Source organism: Equus caballus, chromosome 3, assembly GCF_041296265.1.
Source record: "Equus caballus isolate H_3958 breed thoroughbred chromosome 3, TB-T2T, whole genome shotgun sequence".
Lineage (NCBI taxonomy): Eukaryota > Metazoa > Chordata > Mammalia > Perissodactyla > Equidae > Equus > Equus caballus.
Window position 1 is genome coordinate 120,805,128 of NC_091686.1, and position 13,230 is coordinate 120,818,357.

The following is a 13,230-nucleotide window of genomic DNA, read 5'->3' on the forward strand; positions in this document are numbered from 1 at the left end:
CTCTGCAGGAGGAAAGAAGGTGTCACTTGACCAAAAAGGCCCCTCTAGGCTTCAACACTAACCTGCTTAGTAAACCTAAAACTGCTAGGAACAGTTAACTGGTTTGATTTTTTTGCTCACTTTCTTCAGGAGGCAAAGGCTTATTTCTAGAAAGTAACATCTGAGTATCATCCGAAACGAGGCGCAGTCTCTTAAGTAAAGCAGACTTCTGCACCCTTGGGATCTAGCCTTTAGGATTCTTGGCATGTTTTGCTTCTGTCCTAAACCCTGAGACTTCTCAGACTCGGCTGAATTCTTGCTGGGAACAAGAGTTTGGAGGTTGGCACTCATAGCTGAAGCCACGAGTCCTGGTGTCACTGCAGAATAGTAAACATCAGGCCATGACCTGGCCGCTGGTGGGGATGCCAGGCTGGGCTGTCTGGGTGGAAGTGTTTGGGGCCTGCCTTACAGAGCACCATTATTTAACAAACAATGATCTCTCCACACTGTGAACACGCAGCTCTTGCATAGGCTGCCCCTCCGCACCCCCATTGTGCACCCACACTGTTAATTTGACTGTGAACTCTGACCTCGAAGCTTCCCGGGCTTGGAGTCTGTAACCACGGGGGGAGGGTGTTAGGAGAGGATCAGGCAGGACCAGAGTCTTTGTCTTCTACTTTACCTATTTTAGGCGTCCCAGTTAGTGTTAGGATTCCAGGCTAAAAATGAAGTTTGGAAAGCACTGTCCTAGAATAGAGTCTTTCAAACTTTTTTCACCCTGTCTCGCAAAGGAAATAAATTTTATGTTGTGACCCAGTGTATGGCTGTGTGTGCAGAAACTAAATATGTATATGTGACTGAAACAAGTTTCATGAAACAGTACTTAGCTTTCACTATGTGGAAAGCATTCTGAAATTTCCTCTTCTGTTTTTTTAAATGCTGGTCATAATCCACTCTAATTGATTTCACAGTGCACTAGCCATCGACTGGGTCACAACAGGTAGTGTGAAAAGCTCTGTCCTGGAAGATACCCGACGCTTGGCTGTTCTAGTCCGAAGATGGTTATGATCCAGATGGGGCAAAGGTCAAGGGTAATGCCTGCATTTGTGGACTCCAGTGCTTTTCACACATGATCTCATTCAACCCTCAGAACAACTCCTGGGAATGAATCGGAGCACCTCTGTTTTACAGATGCTCAGAGAGACTGGGTGACTTGCCCACGGGCATGCGACTAGCTGAATGGCGGAGCTGGTATTCAGACTCAAGTTGCCTGCTCCCGAGCTTGCGCACTTCCCATGGAGTCCTTTCTGAGGGATTTTGTTATCAGGCAGCATAACCACGAGGCAGGGTCCCAGAGCTCAGGCTCCAGAGGTAGCATGAGCATGCTGATGATGCTTGGGGAGTGTAAAATATGGGTCAGGCTTGTCCTTGATGAAAAGTGAAGCGGAGGACAGGGTTTCTGCATGAAAAGGAAGCTCCAAAGCTTCCACTGCTGAGACCCCGATGACGTGATGTGGTTGGTGCTTGAGGCCTTGGGGATGCTGCCAACTGTGCTTTGAGGAGGCCTCTGCAGGGGTGGGCTTTTTATTTTATTTTTACCATGAGTTTTTAATTGTAGTATTACTTGAGCTTTCCTATTTTTAAATCTGATACTGAGTGTAAAGGTTGTTGTTGGCTTATCCTTGATGAAGTGCTTGACTGCTTTCTAGAGTAAGGACCAGGTAGAACACTGTCTCTACTTGCAGTCCCAGCGCGGGGCTAGGCACATTGTAAGTCCTTAGTAAATTCTGAACTTGAGTTAAGCACAGGAAAACCATGCATTCACGATTTATTCCCTGCGGTTCATGTTTATAGATGGTCTGCAGTGATTCAGGCTTTTGTTTGGGTGCTGATGTTAGATAAAAGCTCAGATCAGAAATAGGGTCGGGTAGACAATAGGGAGGAAGCAAGGGAAAGAAGAGGATTTCCTCAAGGCCTGCCCTAGAAGCTGACATTTCAGAGACACTCATTGCTTTGTTTCATCTTCACAATGTCTAGAGCGGGTGTATATATGTCTTAGCACAAAGGAAGCCACTGAGGCCCCTTACCCACTCTCACGCCCCGAGTGCTCAGTCCAGATCAGAATGACTCCAGAACCTTTGCTTTTTCTGCTCTGTCACATCCCCTCCCCAAAAGCCACATTCACACCTCTGAGAGCTGGGCCTGCTTCCGAACTGCATATGCATGGTGGATCTGTGCTGTGCATGTGGTGTGTAAAACATGGTACATTCTAGGGTTCCAGTAACTAACTGTTTGGGCAGCAAAGCCTTTTTCTGCTGCTCCATGTCAGAGAGTTGAGGGGACCGTGGGGTTTGGCCAGCTGAGTGTCCTGGGTGAGCTGTGTGGGTGCTCAAATAAGATGACAAAATCTCCTTTCCTGCCACCCTGTCTGCCCACCAGAGGCCAGCTAAGCATTGTTCCATCTTCATTCCGAGGACAGTTTCTCTGCCCTATGGGTTATCACGTTGTAGATTTATAGGGCGTTCCCTGGCACAGTTTGAGTTACTCTTCCAGGATGCTGTCTCTCCCTTCTGCCCTGACAGCTTATCCTTCTCTCCGTCACGGTGCTGACCCACTCTGAGCACATCGTCTGTTTCTTGCTGCTCCTGTAATAGACCTCGCTTTGCCTGTCACCTCTGTGTCCCTAGTGCTTGGCTCAGAGTCCTGCCTAGATCAAGCAATGCACCTGTTCCCGAGGGCTTCCTTCCTGGGTTTAAAATATGCAGACTCCAGCCTGAGGCCCACTCCGGTGCTTGGCACTCCTTCATGTGGACTTGTGGATGTTGTCTGCCCAGTGGGTTACAGGGATTTCACACTTGAGAATTAGATTTACTTGCTGATACTGCCTTCCTGGCAAGAGACCTTATTTAGTATGGCCTGTCACTCTTCTCTGCTCACATGGAGATGTGAGGGTCAGAATAGGGTCTTACCAACTGTGTTTGTCCTTCTACAGAGTTTTGAGTATCCACATTTTGTGAGAGGACTGACATGCGGGCACTTAACTTATCAAAATATTTCCCATTGCTGTCAAATGGCAGGGTTTGTGGAGGCATGAGTGGGTTTTGTAATAAATAATCTTGAATTAATAGAAGAATCAAGCAGTGCATTCCAGATCATGATTAATGTTTCTTGAAATGATCTTTAGTGATACTTGGAGATACTGTCATTACACTGAATCTCCACTTTAAAGGAAGAGTTCAAGGTGAATTACTGTTGGAAGGTTTCAGTTTCCATCGCATCTTGCACACATTCATTTATAGCTTTTAACTTTTGGGTTACGAGTCTGCCTAAGAACCCCTCAAGAGCAGGAGTTGTCTTGCTGAGTTCCCAAGCATCCGGGATAGCCCGTGGCCTACACTGGGGCCTTCACAAGTGTGTATGTGGAGGGAGGAGGATTCTGAGCCTGCAGGCGGGAAACCTGCTTGCAGGAATGGCCTGCACAGCCTGTGTATCACCATTGCACCCGCCCTGGCTGAGATGGAGCCTGCAGTCTAACGTGGGGCTTCATACTCTTTACCTAGTGTCTGCTGGCCCCTGCTGGGCGCTGGGACATAAGGTGAGAGTATCTTTGGGCTCAAATGAGAAGGTGCTCTGGGGGCACAGAGGTGGATCTAATTGCCTCCAGGATCGGGTTGGGGGTGGAGGTTGCATTTGTTAACTGAGTTCGAACTGAGTTTTAAATAGCTGCCTCCAGTGTTTAGTGAATGCAGTTTATGTTGGGTGTTTAATGTTGTTTTATTTAATCCTCACAGAATCTAATGGGCCTAAGAAGTACCTCCATTCTTCTGTAGCAGTGTCTATCCTAACTGCTTGTCTGAGTTCTTCAGGACACGGGGGGTTCAGGGCCACATCCTAAGCCCGCTATGGGGGCTCATAATCTTAGGAACGAGTCAGGATGGGAAAATTTGGGCACAGCTGGAAATGCCTGGTATCAGGCCTTGAAGATCCAAGTCTCTGGTTGTAGCTTCTCAACAAGTGAGACTGTTAGATGACCTTTACCCTTTCACCTCAGGTTAAAATCAGCTTTTCCACAACTTCCCCTCATTTGCAGTTTCCTCATCTGTGGCACGGAGATGGTGATTGTACTTCCCAATGGGGTTGTAGCAAGGATTAAATTGACGGTCCAGGTAGAAGCATGCAAAGCAGCGCCCAGCACGAACAGGTGCTCCCTGTCAGCTCTGTCACTTGTGTCCCGCCGGGCTTCAAGGAATAGTCCGGGGTGGCTGTCAGTCCTTCCCTGTGGGTTCTGAGCATGAGCCTTTGCCTCCGTAGCTGGCTTCAGAAGTGGTGACCTCCCCTCCCCCACCATGCTGCCTTGCTTTCCTGTAAACTCAGACACGCGCTTAGAATAGACACAGCCAGATAAGAGAGTGTTCTGGAAATTGTGAAAGTTTGACAGGAAAAAAACTGTCTTCTTCCTCCCACACACATTATGGGGGAAATAGATACACCCAGCTTGTGTTTGGTGTCTTCTGCAAGCCTTTTATAAGCCTGTAGCCACTTCATTAGTTTAGCAACATAGAAATACATTATTTTGCATTAGTTGAATTTGTACCTAAAATTACCATTTTTCGTATACAGTGCAATAAGATGCATTGGTCCAGAGGAGAAAAACATAAGCATCTCTTGGGGGAGACAAGTCCTTGAATCCTCTCTTCCTACCATGGGAAGCACACCACGGCAGTCCCAGGAAGGCCAGTGTCCCTGCTTCTCCCACACTCAGGCTGGTTGGAGCAGGATGAAGCCCTGTGTCCTGGGCCAAGTAAACTTGAAGGGCTTGAGCCGAGGAGGGCCCTGTGGACTGCAGCCCTCTTGTTCCTGCTGCTGTGATGGGAGTGGTCCCGATCCCAAGGAGGGCTTCTGTGGGATCAGGACAGAACCTCGGGTCAGCCTCCAGGGCCCAGGGCTGGGGCTGGCTCTCCTCAGCCCCACGGGAGCTGAGTGAGCTGTTCAGCTGCGTGAATGGTGCTGCTTACCCGCTTTTCTGAGCGGAAACCAGGAAGGATTGTTTTCATGTCCTATTCACAGCTGGTTTTTGAATCTAAATGTGGTTTAAAATACAGTCAAGCATTTGAAAGCTGTTGGTAATGAATGGTTTTCAAGTGAAAGAGGAGACAGGAAAGGGAGGGAGGAAGGGAACATGAGAACCATGTAGCACATCTGAGCAGTCCCACTCGCAGGAGATCAGAGAATCCCCTCACTGCTCAGAGACTGCACACACCGCCCCCAGGGGCGTCTGCCCTGAGGCACTGGCAGTCCAGAGCAGGAGACAGCGCTTATTGACACTGGGCTCTTAGGGTGGAGCACATGCTGGAGAGGCCAGCGGGACTAGAGCCTGGGGGGTTGGGAGCTGGTTGCCGAAAGGCCTGCTGGAATCTGCAAGGCTCCGAGGAGGGAAGGGTGAGTGAGGCAGAGGGAAGGTAGCTGGGGCTGTGTGTCCCCATGTGATAACTGTTAGGAAAGGGGTGCGTGAGGTGCAGTGCACACGCTGAACAGGAAGCCTGGCCTAGCCTGAGGCCTGGAGGCAGCCCTCCCAGAGGTCTTCTAGGCTGAGACGAATGAGTAGATGTTTGCCAGGTGAAAATGGAAACGTCTTTTTTTCTTTAAGAACCACGTTTTATTTGAGATAGAACAACATTCAAGTTCTTAATAATTCCATTTCAGTACATTAAAAATAGCAAATGATATAAAATATGGCACAGCTTATACTTTTCTACATGAAATACATGGTTGGTGATCAATTCTCAGTCTTATTTGACTTTTCAGCAGCATTTGTCATTCTTCTCTCTGATCCTAGAGTACCTCCTTTATTTGGCACCACCTGTACACAAACTGTCGCCAGTCCAGAGCGCTCCCCTGACCTCCACTGTAATTCATTTATCCACTTGGATGTCTGATGCTTAAACTGAACGTGTCTTCAAACTCAGCTCTTGACCTTCCTGCCCAAACCAGAGAGTCCGTATCCTTAAATGACAGCTCCGTCCTTTGCATTGCTCGGCCAAAAACCCAGCATCCCTGACTCCTCTATTGCATTTTCTGCGAGGGAAATCCCTTGCAGAACCTGTCCAGAGTCTCTCTACTTCTGGCCACCTCCTCTGATACCATGCTGCTCCAACCTGGTGTGGATTGTTCAGTGGCCGCTGGTGAAACCTGTGTTCCTCAACGGGCGCTTCTCAGCACAGTGGATGAGGACCCTCCTTTGGTGGGACCCTCCAAGAGTGTTGCGTTTCACATAGAATGAAACCTAAAGTCCAGGCCATGCCCGTGCTGGCCCTGGTCTCTGAGGGCATCTTCCTGTGTTCTCCCCTGTGCTGTTTTTGGCTTCAGCTCGCTGGCCTCCTGCTCTTCCTCGGATGTGCCGGGTTTGCTCTCGCCTCAGAGCTTGTGAACTCACTGCTTCCTCTGTCAGGATGCTTTCCGGACCCTTCCTCATGCTTGCAGCTTTCTCTTCAGGGCTTTACAGAAATGTCACTTTTCAGTGATGTGTTCTTGACCGTCCCTTTTAGAAGTGTGTGTATGTGCCTGCACTCACACATGTGCACACCCAGGCTAGCAATCTCTGTCTCCTGCCCTGCTTGTATTTAAATCAGCGTCTGACATACTGTGCATGTTATTATCCCCTCCATCCCCACGGGCAGGGGGTGTTGCCTGTTTTGTTTGATGCTGTGTATCCTCATCACCAAAGAGCAGTGACTAGCGTATAGTAGTTGGCTCAAAAAATAATGATGAATGCACTGACCTGCTTGGACTCAGAAGGGCTCAGATCTCAGGCAGTTATCTCATGGAGAAATGGGAATGCCTAGGATGGTTGGGAAGATCGAGCAGGTGGGCATCAGGGCACTGACTCTCGCACTCTTGGTCATTCAGATGTTGGCTTAATTTTATAGGGTTCAAAACACAGATCTGCACTCAGGACTGTTGCGTTGAAGAACTTTCTTTTGCTATTGTTCTCCCTGTTCTTTGCCCTTAGCTACTCTGCTTACCCATCGTTTCTTACTTAAGACTGCTTTTAAACGTAAGAGCTTGATTTCCACGTGTGAACTGGTAGATAGGAAGCAGTATCATGGATGAGGTCAGTTGTTTTTCACTTTTTTTTCCATCGTTATAACCGTCTCCTCCAGATGGAATTGAGAATCTTTTCTAGATTGAGACTAGAAACAGAAGATCTCTTGGATCTCTCTTTAACTGTGTTTTCTAGACCGAATGATCAAATGGTTTTCTGTTTTTGAGATAGTGAGAAGCTCATGTGAAGGCTTGTTGTGACTTAAAAATGACGTGTCCTGCCAGGGCTGCTGGGGTGTGTTGCTGAGGGCATGCACCGCAGTCTGGGCGTCAGGGCATGGGATTGGAGCCGGCCTCCGAGGCTAGCTTTGCCACTTACTGGCGGCAGGACCTGTGGTGGTTTAGCTTATCGTCCTAAACCTTGGTTCCCTCAAGTAGAATGAGATAAAAGAATCCATCTCACAGGGTGGTCCTGACTGTTGAATGAGCTATGTTCCGGAATGCCCAGTGTAGTGCACAGCACAGAGTAGGTCCTCGGTCTAAACTTAGCTGTCATTGTTTTTATGGTGTAGAGTTTTTCTGTGACATCTGTCTCCCTAGTCCATCATCTGAGTTTAATGAAATTTAAATTGTTATGCTTGTCTTAGCCAGTCCTGGGAGTCTAATGGTTAAGATTTGAGGCTCTCACCCCTGAGACCTAGGCTTGTTTCCTGGTCAGGGAACCACACCATCCCCCTGTCAGTTGTCGTACTGTGGTGACTGTGTGTTGCTGTGATGCTGAAAGCTGCGCCCCTGGGAGTTCAGATATCCAGCAGGGCACCCATGGTGGACAGGTTTCACTGCAGCTTCCAGACTAAGGCAGACTAAGAAAAAAGCCACCGCTTCCCAAAAAACTGGCCATGAAAACCCTATGAGTTGCATCAGAGCATTGTCTGACATAGTGCCGCAAGGTGAGAGAATGGTGCAAAAAAAGACCAGGCAGGGTCCCACTCTGCTGTCCACAGGCCTGCTAGGAGTCAGAATTGACTCAATGGCGCTAACAACAAAATGCCTTCCTTGAATTTTTTAGAGTTTAAAGCACTGACAGTATATAGCCTTGAACGTTTTTGGTCTGAATTAGCATTTGTGTTGAGTGCGTGCCCTTAACTGCGTGCATGTTCCTCTGGGTCCTGGAGGAAAGGCTCTTTCTGGGCCAGAGCGCTCTGCAGGGGGGGAGGTTTAGAGTAAATTGCCCATGAGACTTGGGAGCAGATTTGCCATGATGGGATAATTTTTCAGGTGAAATCTATTATGGCAAATAATATTACCTCCTGACCAAGGCAGCCCCACAGTCTGAGTCCAGTACCTGAGCTCAGGTGCCTTCGTGGGCCCCCATGTCTCTCAGGCTGACACAGGCACTAAGGAAATAACTGAAATTGTGGACAAGTGATTTTCCAGGAGGATAGGAAATGTCCCTCACCAGCTGAGAATCACCACTTGTAATGAGTTCTAGCACTGATGAGAAGGTAGTGAGAAAATTACCGCCTCTGACATCTAGAGCAGATTGCGAACCTGTCCACTCATTTACTTCTTCAGCAAAGACTGCCAGGTACTTCGTAGATGCCGGGGATGGAGATGACCTGGGCAGGGTCCCTACTCTTGAGCATCTCTGTGGGGAAGACAAGCAAACACAGCACGTTGTGACAAGAACCAGGATAGAGGGACCAAGAGCGGGAAGGAGCATCCAGCTGAGTCTAGGGGTCAGGAGACACCCTGGAGATGGCACCCGGGCTGCGTCTCACAGCTGAGGAAGGAGGATTCACAGAGAATCAGTTTGGACTATGTCTTAACCTGGACTCACCTTGCTTTGTGACATAGGCACGTTCCAGCTTAGAAATTATTATACCTGGTAACACAATTGATCACTCAGGATTATATTCATTTGGTAGTTTGGATTTTGGTTATCACATTCTTTTTAAGGGATTACGTATTTGTATTTCACTTTTTCATATGATAGTTTGCATTGTTAAGTGTAAGTTTCTTATAATCCATGATCAAATTTATCTGTAAAGATTTACTTTGTTCCTTTGCTGACCCCTACTGGGAGAAAAATATACAGTACTCTTTAGAAGTGACATGTACAGGTGTACACTGGATTGTAAATTTCTGTTTAATGTTTTTATTCCCCCCAGACAGTAAGCTCTGTCTGCCTTATTAACCTCATATCTAGCGCCTGCCACAGAGTCCGCACACAGTAGGTGCCCGATAAATATCTGTTGCATATAGAAGTAATTGGTATCAATAATGGAGAAATTGAGATTCTATGTGAAAGCTGATAATGCTGTTTTATAAAATGTTTAAATTGACCTTCAGCGTGAATGTGGGCGTAGTGCCCCCCCCCCCCCACGTATCTAAGTGTGAAAGTGACTGACTCGGGGAGCATTTTCAATGGATTAGATCTGAGTTTAGAGTTCTTTCTTTGTGCCATCTAAAATCTGAAAAAATCACACTTTTTTCCCAGGATCTTTACTTTATATAGTAAGTCTTTGCCCCTTGATCTGGCCTGTCGTATATGGGATGTGTTCTGTCGTGATGGGGAAGAGTTCCTGTTCCGCACGGCCCTGGGCATCCTGAAGCTGTTTGAAGACATCCTGACCAAGATGGACTTCATTCACATAGCACAGTTCCTAACGAGGCTGCCTGAAGACTTGGCTGCAGAAGGATTTTTTGCTTCCATTGCTACAATTCAGATGCAGAGTCGGAACAAGAAGTGGGCTCAGGTAAAGGCGTCTCTCTGTTCTCTTTTTCCATAGAGCAGCTGGCTCAGCAGGGTAATTTAGGAGGTACATTATTCAGAGCGCACTTTGAGAAAACAGCCATCTCTAAAGTAGCTCTTGGGCTGGAAGTGAGGAGACCTGGGTTTGGGGCTTGGCCCTGCCACAGGGGTCTCGGGCAGTCATCTCACCTTTGGGTCTCTGTCATGGAGGGAGTGGGTAATAAAGGCCTTCGCGCCCATTCTGCTGGCGTTGAGAGGGGAGAAATTCTAGTTTGCTGACAAGGTCCCCTCCACGTGTTAGAAAGTGTTTTGTAAGCCAAGTCCCTCCCCCTACCCCTTTTTTAAATTCCAGACACAGAAAGCAAGGGTACCACTCACGGAGCTCCCCCTCCCCCCACCACGGGTGTGCCCTGGGGCAGGGATTGTCCTCATCTCACTGATAAACACAGGAGGCCCAGAAAGGCAACTGTGCGCTCTCAGCCCTCACTTGAGGAGGTGGGAGGATGGCTTCCAGAGCAAAGGCCCTGCCCACCTTCCCTGGGATGTGTTGCTCTGGCCCTCTAGTGGCTAAGTTAGTGGAGCAGCTGAGCTGGGCCTGCTTCTAGATTGCTCTCGTCTCCTCTGGTCATCTCTCTTAGGGCTTGTCTCCTGTGGGATTGGCCAGTGTTGTCTGGTTCCAAGTCCTTACCATGCTAAAAGGAAAAAATAAAACCCTAGTTCTTGATCCTGCGTATGCTCCAAATTTCCCTAAGCATCAGACCTCATTGGTTGATATATGTGGAGGCTTATACTTCCTATATTTGCCAAACAATGCTTGTTCCTGATTTACCTTTTTTATTAGTGGAAGATTTAAAATACGTACAAAATAGAGTAACATAGAATAACGAACCTCCATGCACTTGTCAAATATCCAGTCAGTTTTCAAATTTCTAATTGTTTCGAGTGTCATCAATGACTTTATATTTTGTTTGAATCATGATCCACGTAAGGTCCACACATTGCGTTTGGTTGAAAGATCTTTTAAGTCGTCTTTAAATAGATAGGCTACCCTACCTTTCCTTTGATCCCTCCCCCTCTTTATTTATTGAAAAACGAGGTCGTTTGTCCTCCAGTGTTTCCCACAGTCTGGTTTGCTGGTCATATCCCTGTGCTGGTGTTTAACGTGGTCCTCTCTGTTTCCTGTAAATTGGCAGATCTAAAGGCTTGATCAGGTTCCGAGTTTTTATGTTTGGCCAGATTACTTCATGGGTGATCAGGCTCTCTCTCTCTCTCTGATCTTAATTAGCGGTTTATTTGTTTTTATAAAAGCTTTATTGAAATGTAATTTACATACCATAAAATTCACCCTTTTAAAAGTGCCTATTTATTAACCAGAGGGAGGTTTCCCTCTCATCTGGGACTTTGTCCTGCCTCCCCAGCTGGTCCTTTCTCTTCTTCCTGTCCCATTATGTGATGCTCCCTTCCTGTCGGGGTCTTTTGGAAAGAAGCCCAATTGCTGTGATGGGCCCTTGGGTAATACCATGAAATACTCTCCTCATTTTATGGGGAGGGGGCACTATTTTGTGCCTAGGGTGATATGAGGTGCATTTTTGAAATATTAAATACATTTAGTTTGTGAAAAGGAATGCAGTACTGATACATGCTGCAATACAGATGAACCTTGAAAATATTATCCTAAGTGAAAAAGCCCGATGCTCAAGACTACGTACCTTATGACTCCATTCCTGTGCAAGCCCAGTACAGGGCAGCCTAGAGCAGAAGGCACATGAGTGGTTGCCAGGGAACAGGACGATATGGGGGCAGGGCGGTGGGGGCTAGAGCATGTGGGATTTCTTCTCGAGGTGACGAAAATGTTCTAAAATGACTGTGGTGATGGTTGCACATATGTATGAATGTGCTAAAAATCTTTGAGTTTTACACTTTTAATGGGTGAATTATGTGGTATGTGAATTATATATCAATAAAGCCGTTAAAAAAATACATTCAGCTCATGTGTAAGCAGAACTGGCTATATAATTATCAAGGATTTGGCAAGAGAGAGGAGCTTTTCTCTGGTAAATAAATGGACAGTGCCTAGTGAAAATGTGGGGCCGCACATTCAGAATTATTAAGAACTTCAAGATGGTGACTGCGGAGCATTAAGCTAAGCGTGGCGCCCTCTGAGTGCGGGGCCCTGGGTGACTGCCAGGTGGCACGCGCGTGAAGCTGGCCTGTGTGTGAGGGTGTGCTTTGGATCTTCTGTGAGTTGGTTGCTTACAGCGGTTTTCTGAAGCAGCTGCAGAAAGCCAGGGCCTTTCCCAGTGGCCTTTATTCAACACGGACGACTAGTACAGTCACCGGTCTGCTGAGCCTCCTTTCCGTCTCACTGGTGCTTCCCCCATCCACACATACACACACAGAGGGAAGGATTAAGCCCAGATCTGTCATTTTACTTCTTATGTTTTAGGGACTAGGTAAAAATTATTGGTTACAACTAGGTCATAGGGGCTGGCCCGGTGGCGCAGTGGTTAAGTGCACATGTTCCGCTTCAGCGGCCCAGGCTTCGCCGGTTCAGATCCCGGGTGCGGACATGGCACTGCTTGTCAAGCTGTGCTGTGTAGGCATCCCACATATAAAGTAGAGGAAGATGGGCATGGATGTTAGCTCAGGGCCAGTCTTCCTCAGGAAAAAAAAAAAAAATTAGGTCAGAGGGGGCCCGGCCCTGTGGCCAAATGGTTGAAGTTTCCGCATGCTCCATTTCAGCAGCCCTGTTCATGGTTTCGGATCCCGGGCACGGACCTACTCTACTCACCAGCCACACTATGGAGGTGTCCCACGTACAAAAAAAAAATAGAGGAGGGTTGGCACGGATGTTAGCTCAGGGCTAATCTTCCTCACGCAAAAAAAGAGGAGGACTGGCAACGAATGTTAGCTCAGGGCGACTCTTCCTCAGAAAAAAATTAAAAATTAAAAAAAAGCTAGGTCAGAGGTTATTGAATAGTAGGACATTTTCTAATAATGGGATAGTGATAAGGAGTTAGCCTGACGGTAGGCGTGAGGCATGGGCATCAGTGAGTTTTTTGCAGTTCCAGATCCCATGGGAGTTGTGGTCCACGCACATTTCTCTTAAATGCTGTGCTCAAGGTTAAGACCTTGGTGAGCTATACACAACAAGTAAATGTTTGAGTTAGGTTGGCAGTCCCATTTATCTACCATTAGTCCTTCTGTGCAACTTATTTGAAACCTGCATAAAATGTTTCTGCCTTCCCCCTTGTAATTTGTGATTCAGTTAAAGTGGCATAGTGCCTGGCCCCAAGTAGATCAGCACTGGTTCCACAAAGATTCTCTTGCTTTTGAAATCAGACAGATCTGGGTTTGAATCCGCATGAGCTGTTTGACTTAGAGCAGGTCGTTTCTGTGAGCGGGCGGCGTTGCTCAGGGGTCTCACAGTGGGTTGTTAACCTTCCTGAGCTGCT

At 47.4% G+C, this 13,230-nt stretch overlaps 1 protein-coding gene across 10 annotated transcripts in view; it reads left to right on the forward strand.

Annotated features, from left to right (window-relative positions):
- The window catches only part of TBC1D14 (TBC1 domain family member 14), a 103,116-nt gene that overhangs the window by 86,534 nt on the left and 3,352 nt on the right, over positions 1 to 13,230 (forward strand). For 7 of the 10 annotated variants that reach the window (XM_001499966.7, XM_070262757.1, XM_023638403.2 and 4 more), the window contains one exon: positions 9,521 to 9,779. In XM_001499966.7, the coding sequence (XP_001500016.3) occupies positions 9,521 to 9,779 (259 nt within the window). Of the gene's footprint in view, positions 1 to 8,595; positions 9,780 to 13,230 lie in introns of all 10 variants that reach the window. The other 3 variants (XR_011437250.1, XR_011437249.1, XR_011437251.1) reach the window with 1 other exon arrangement.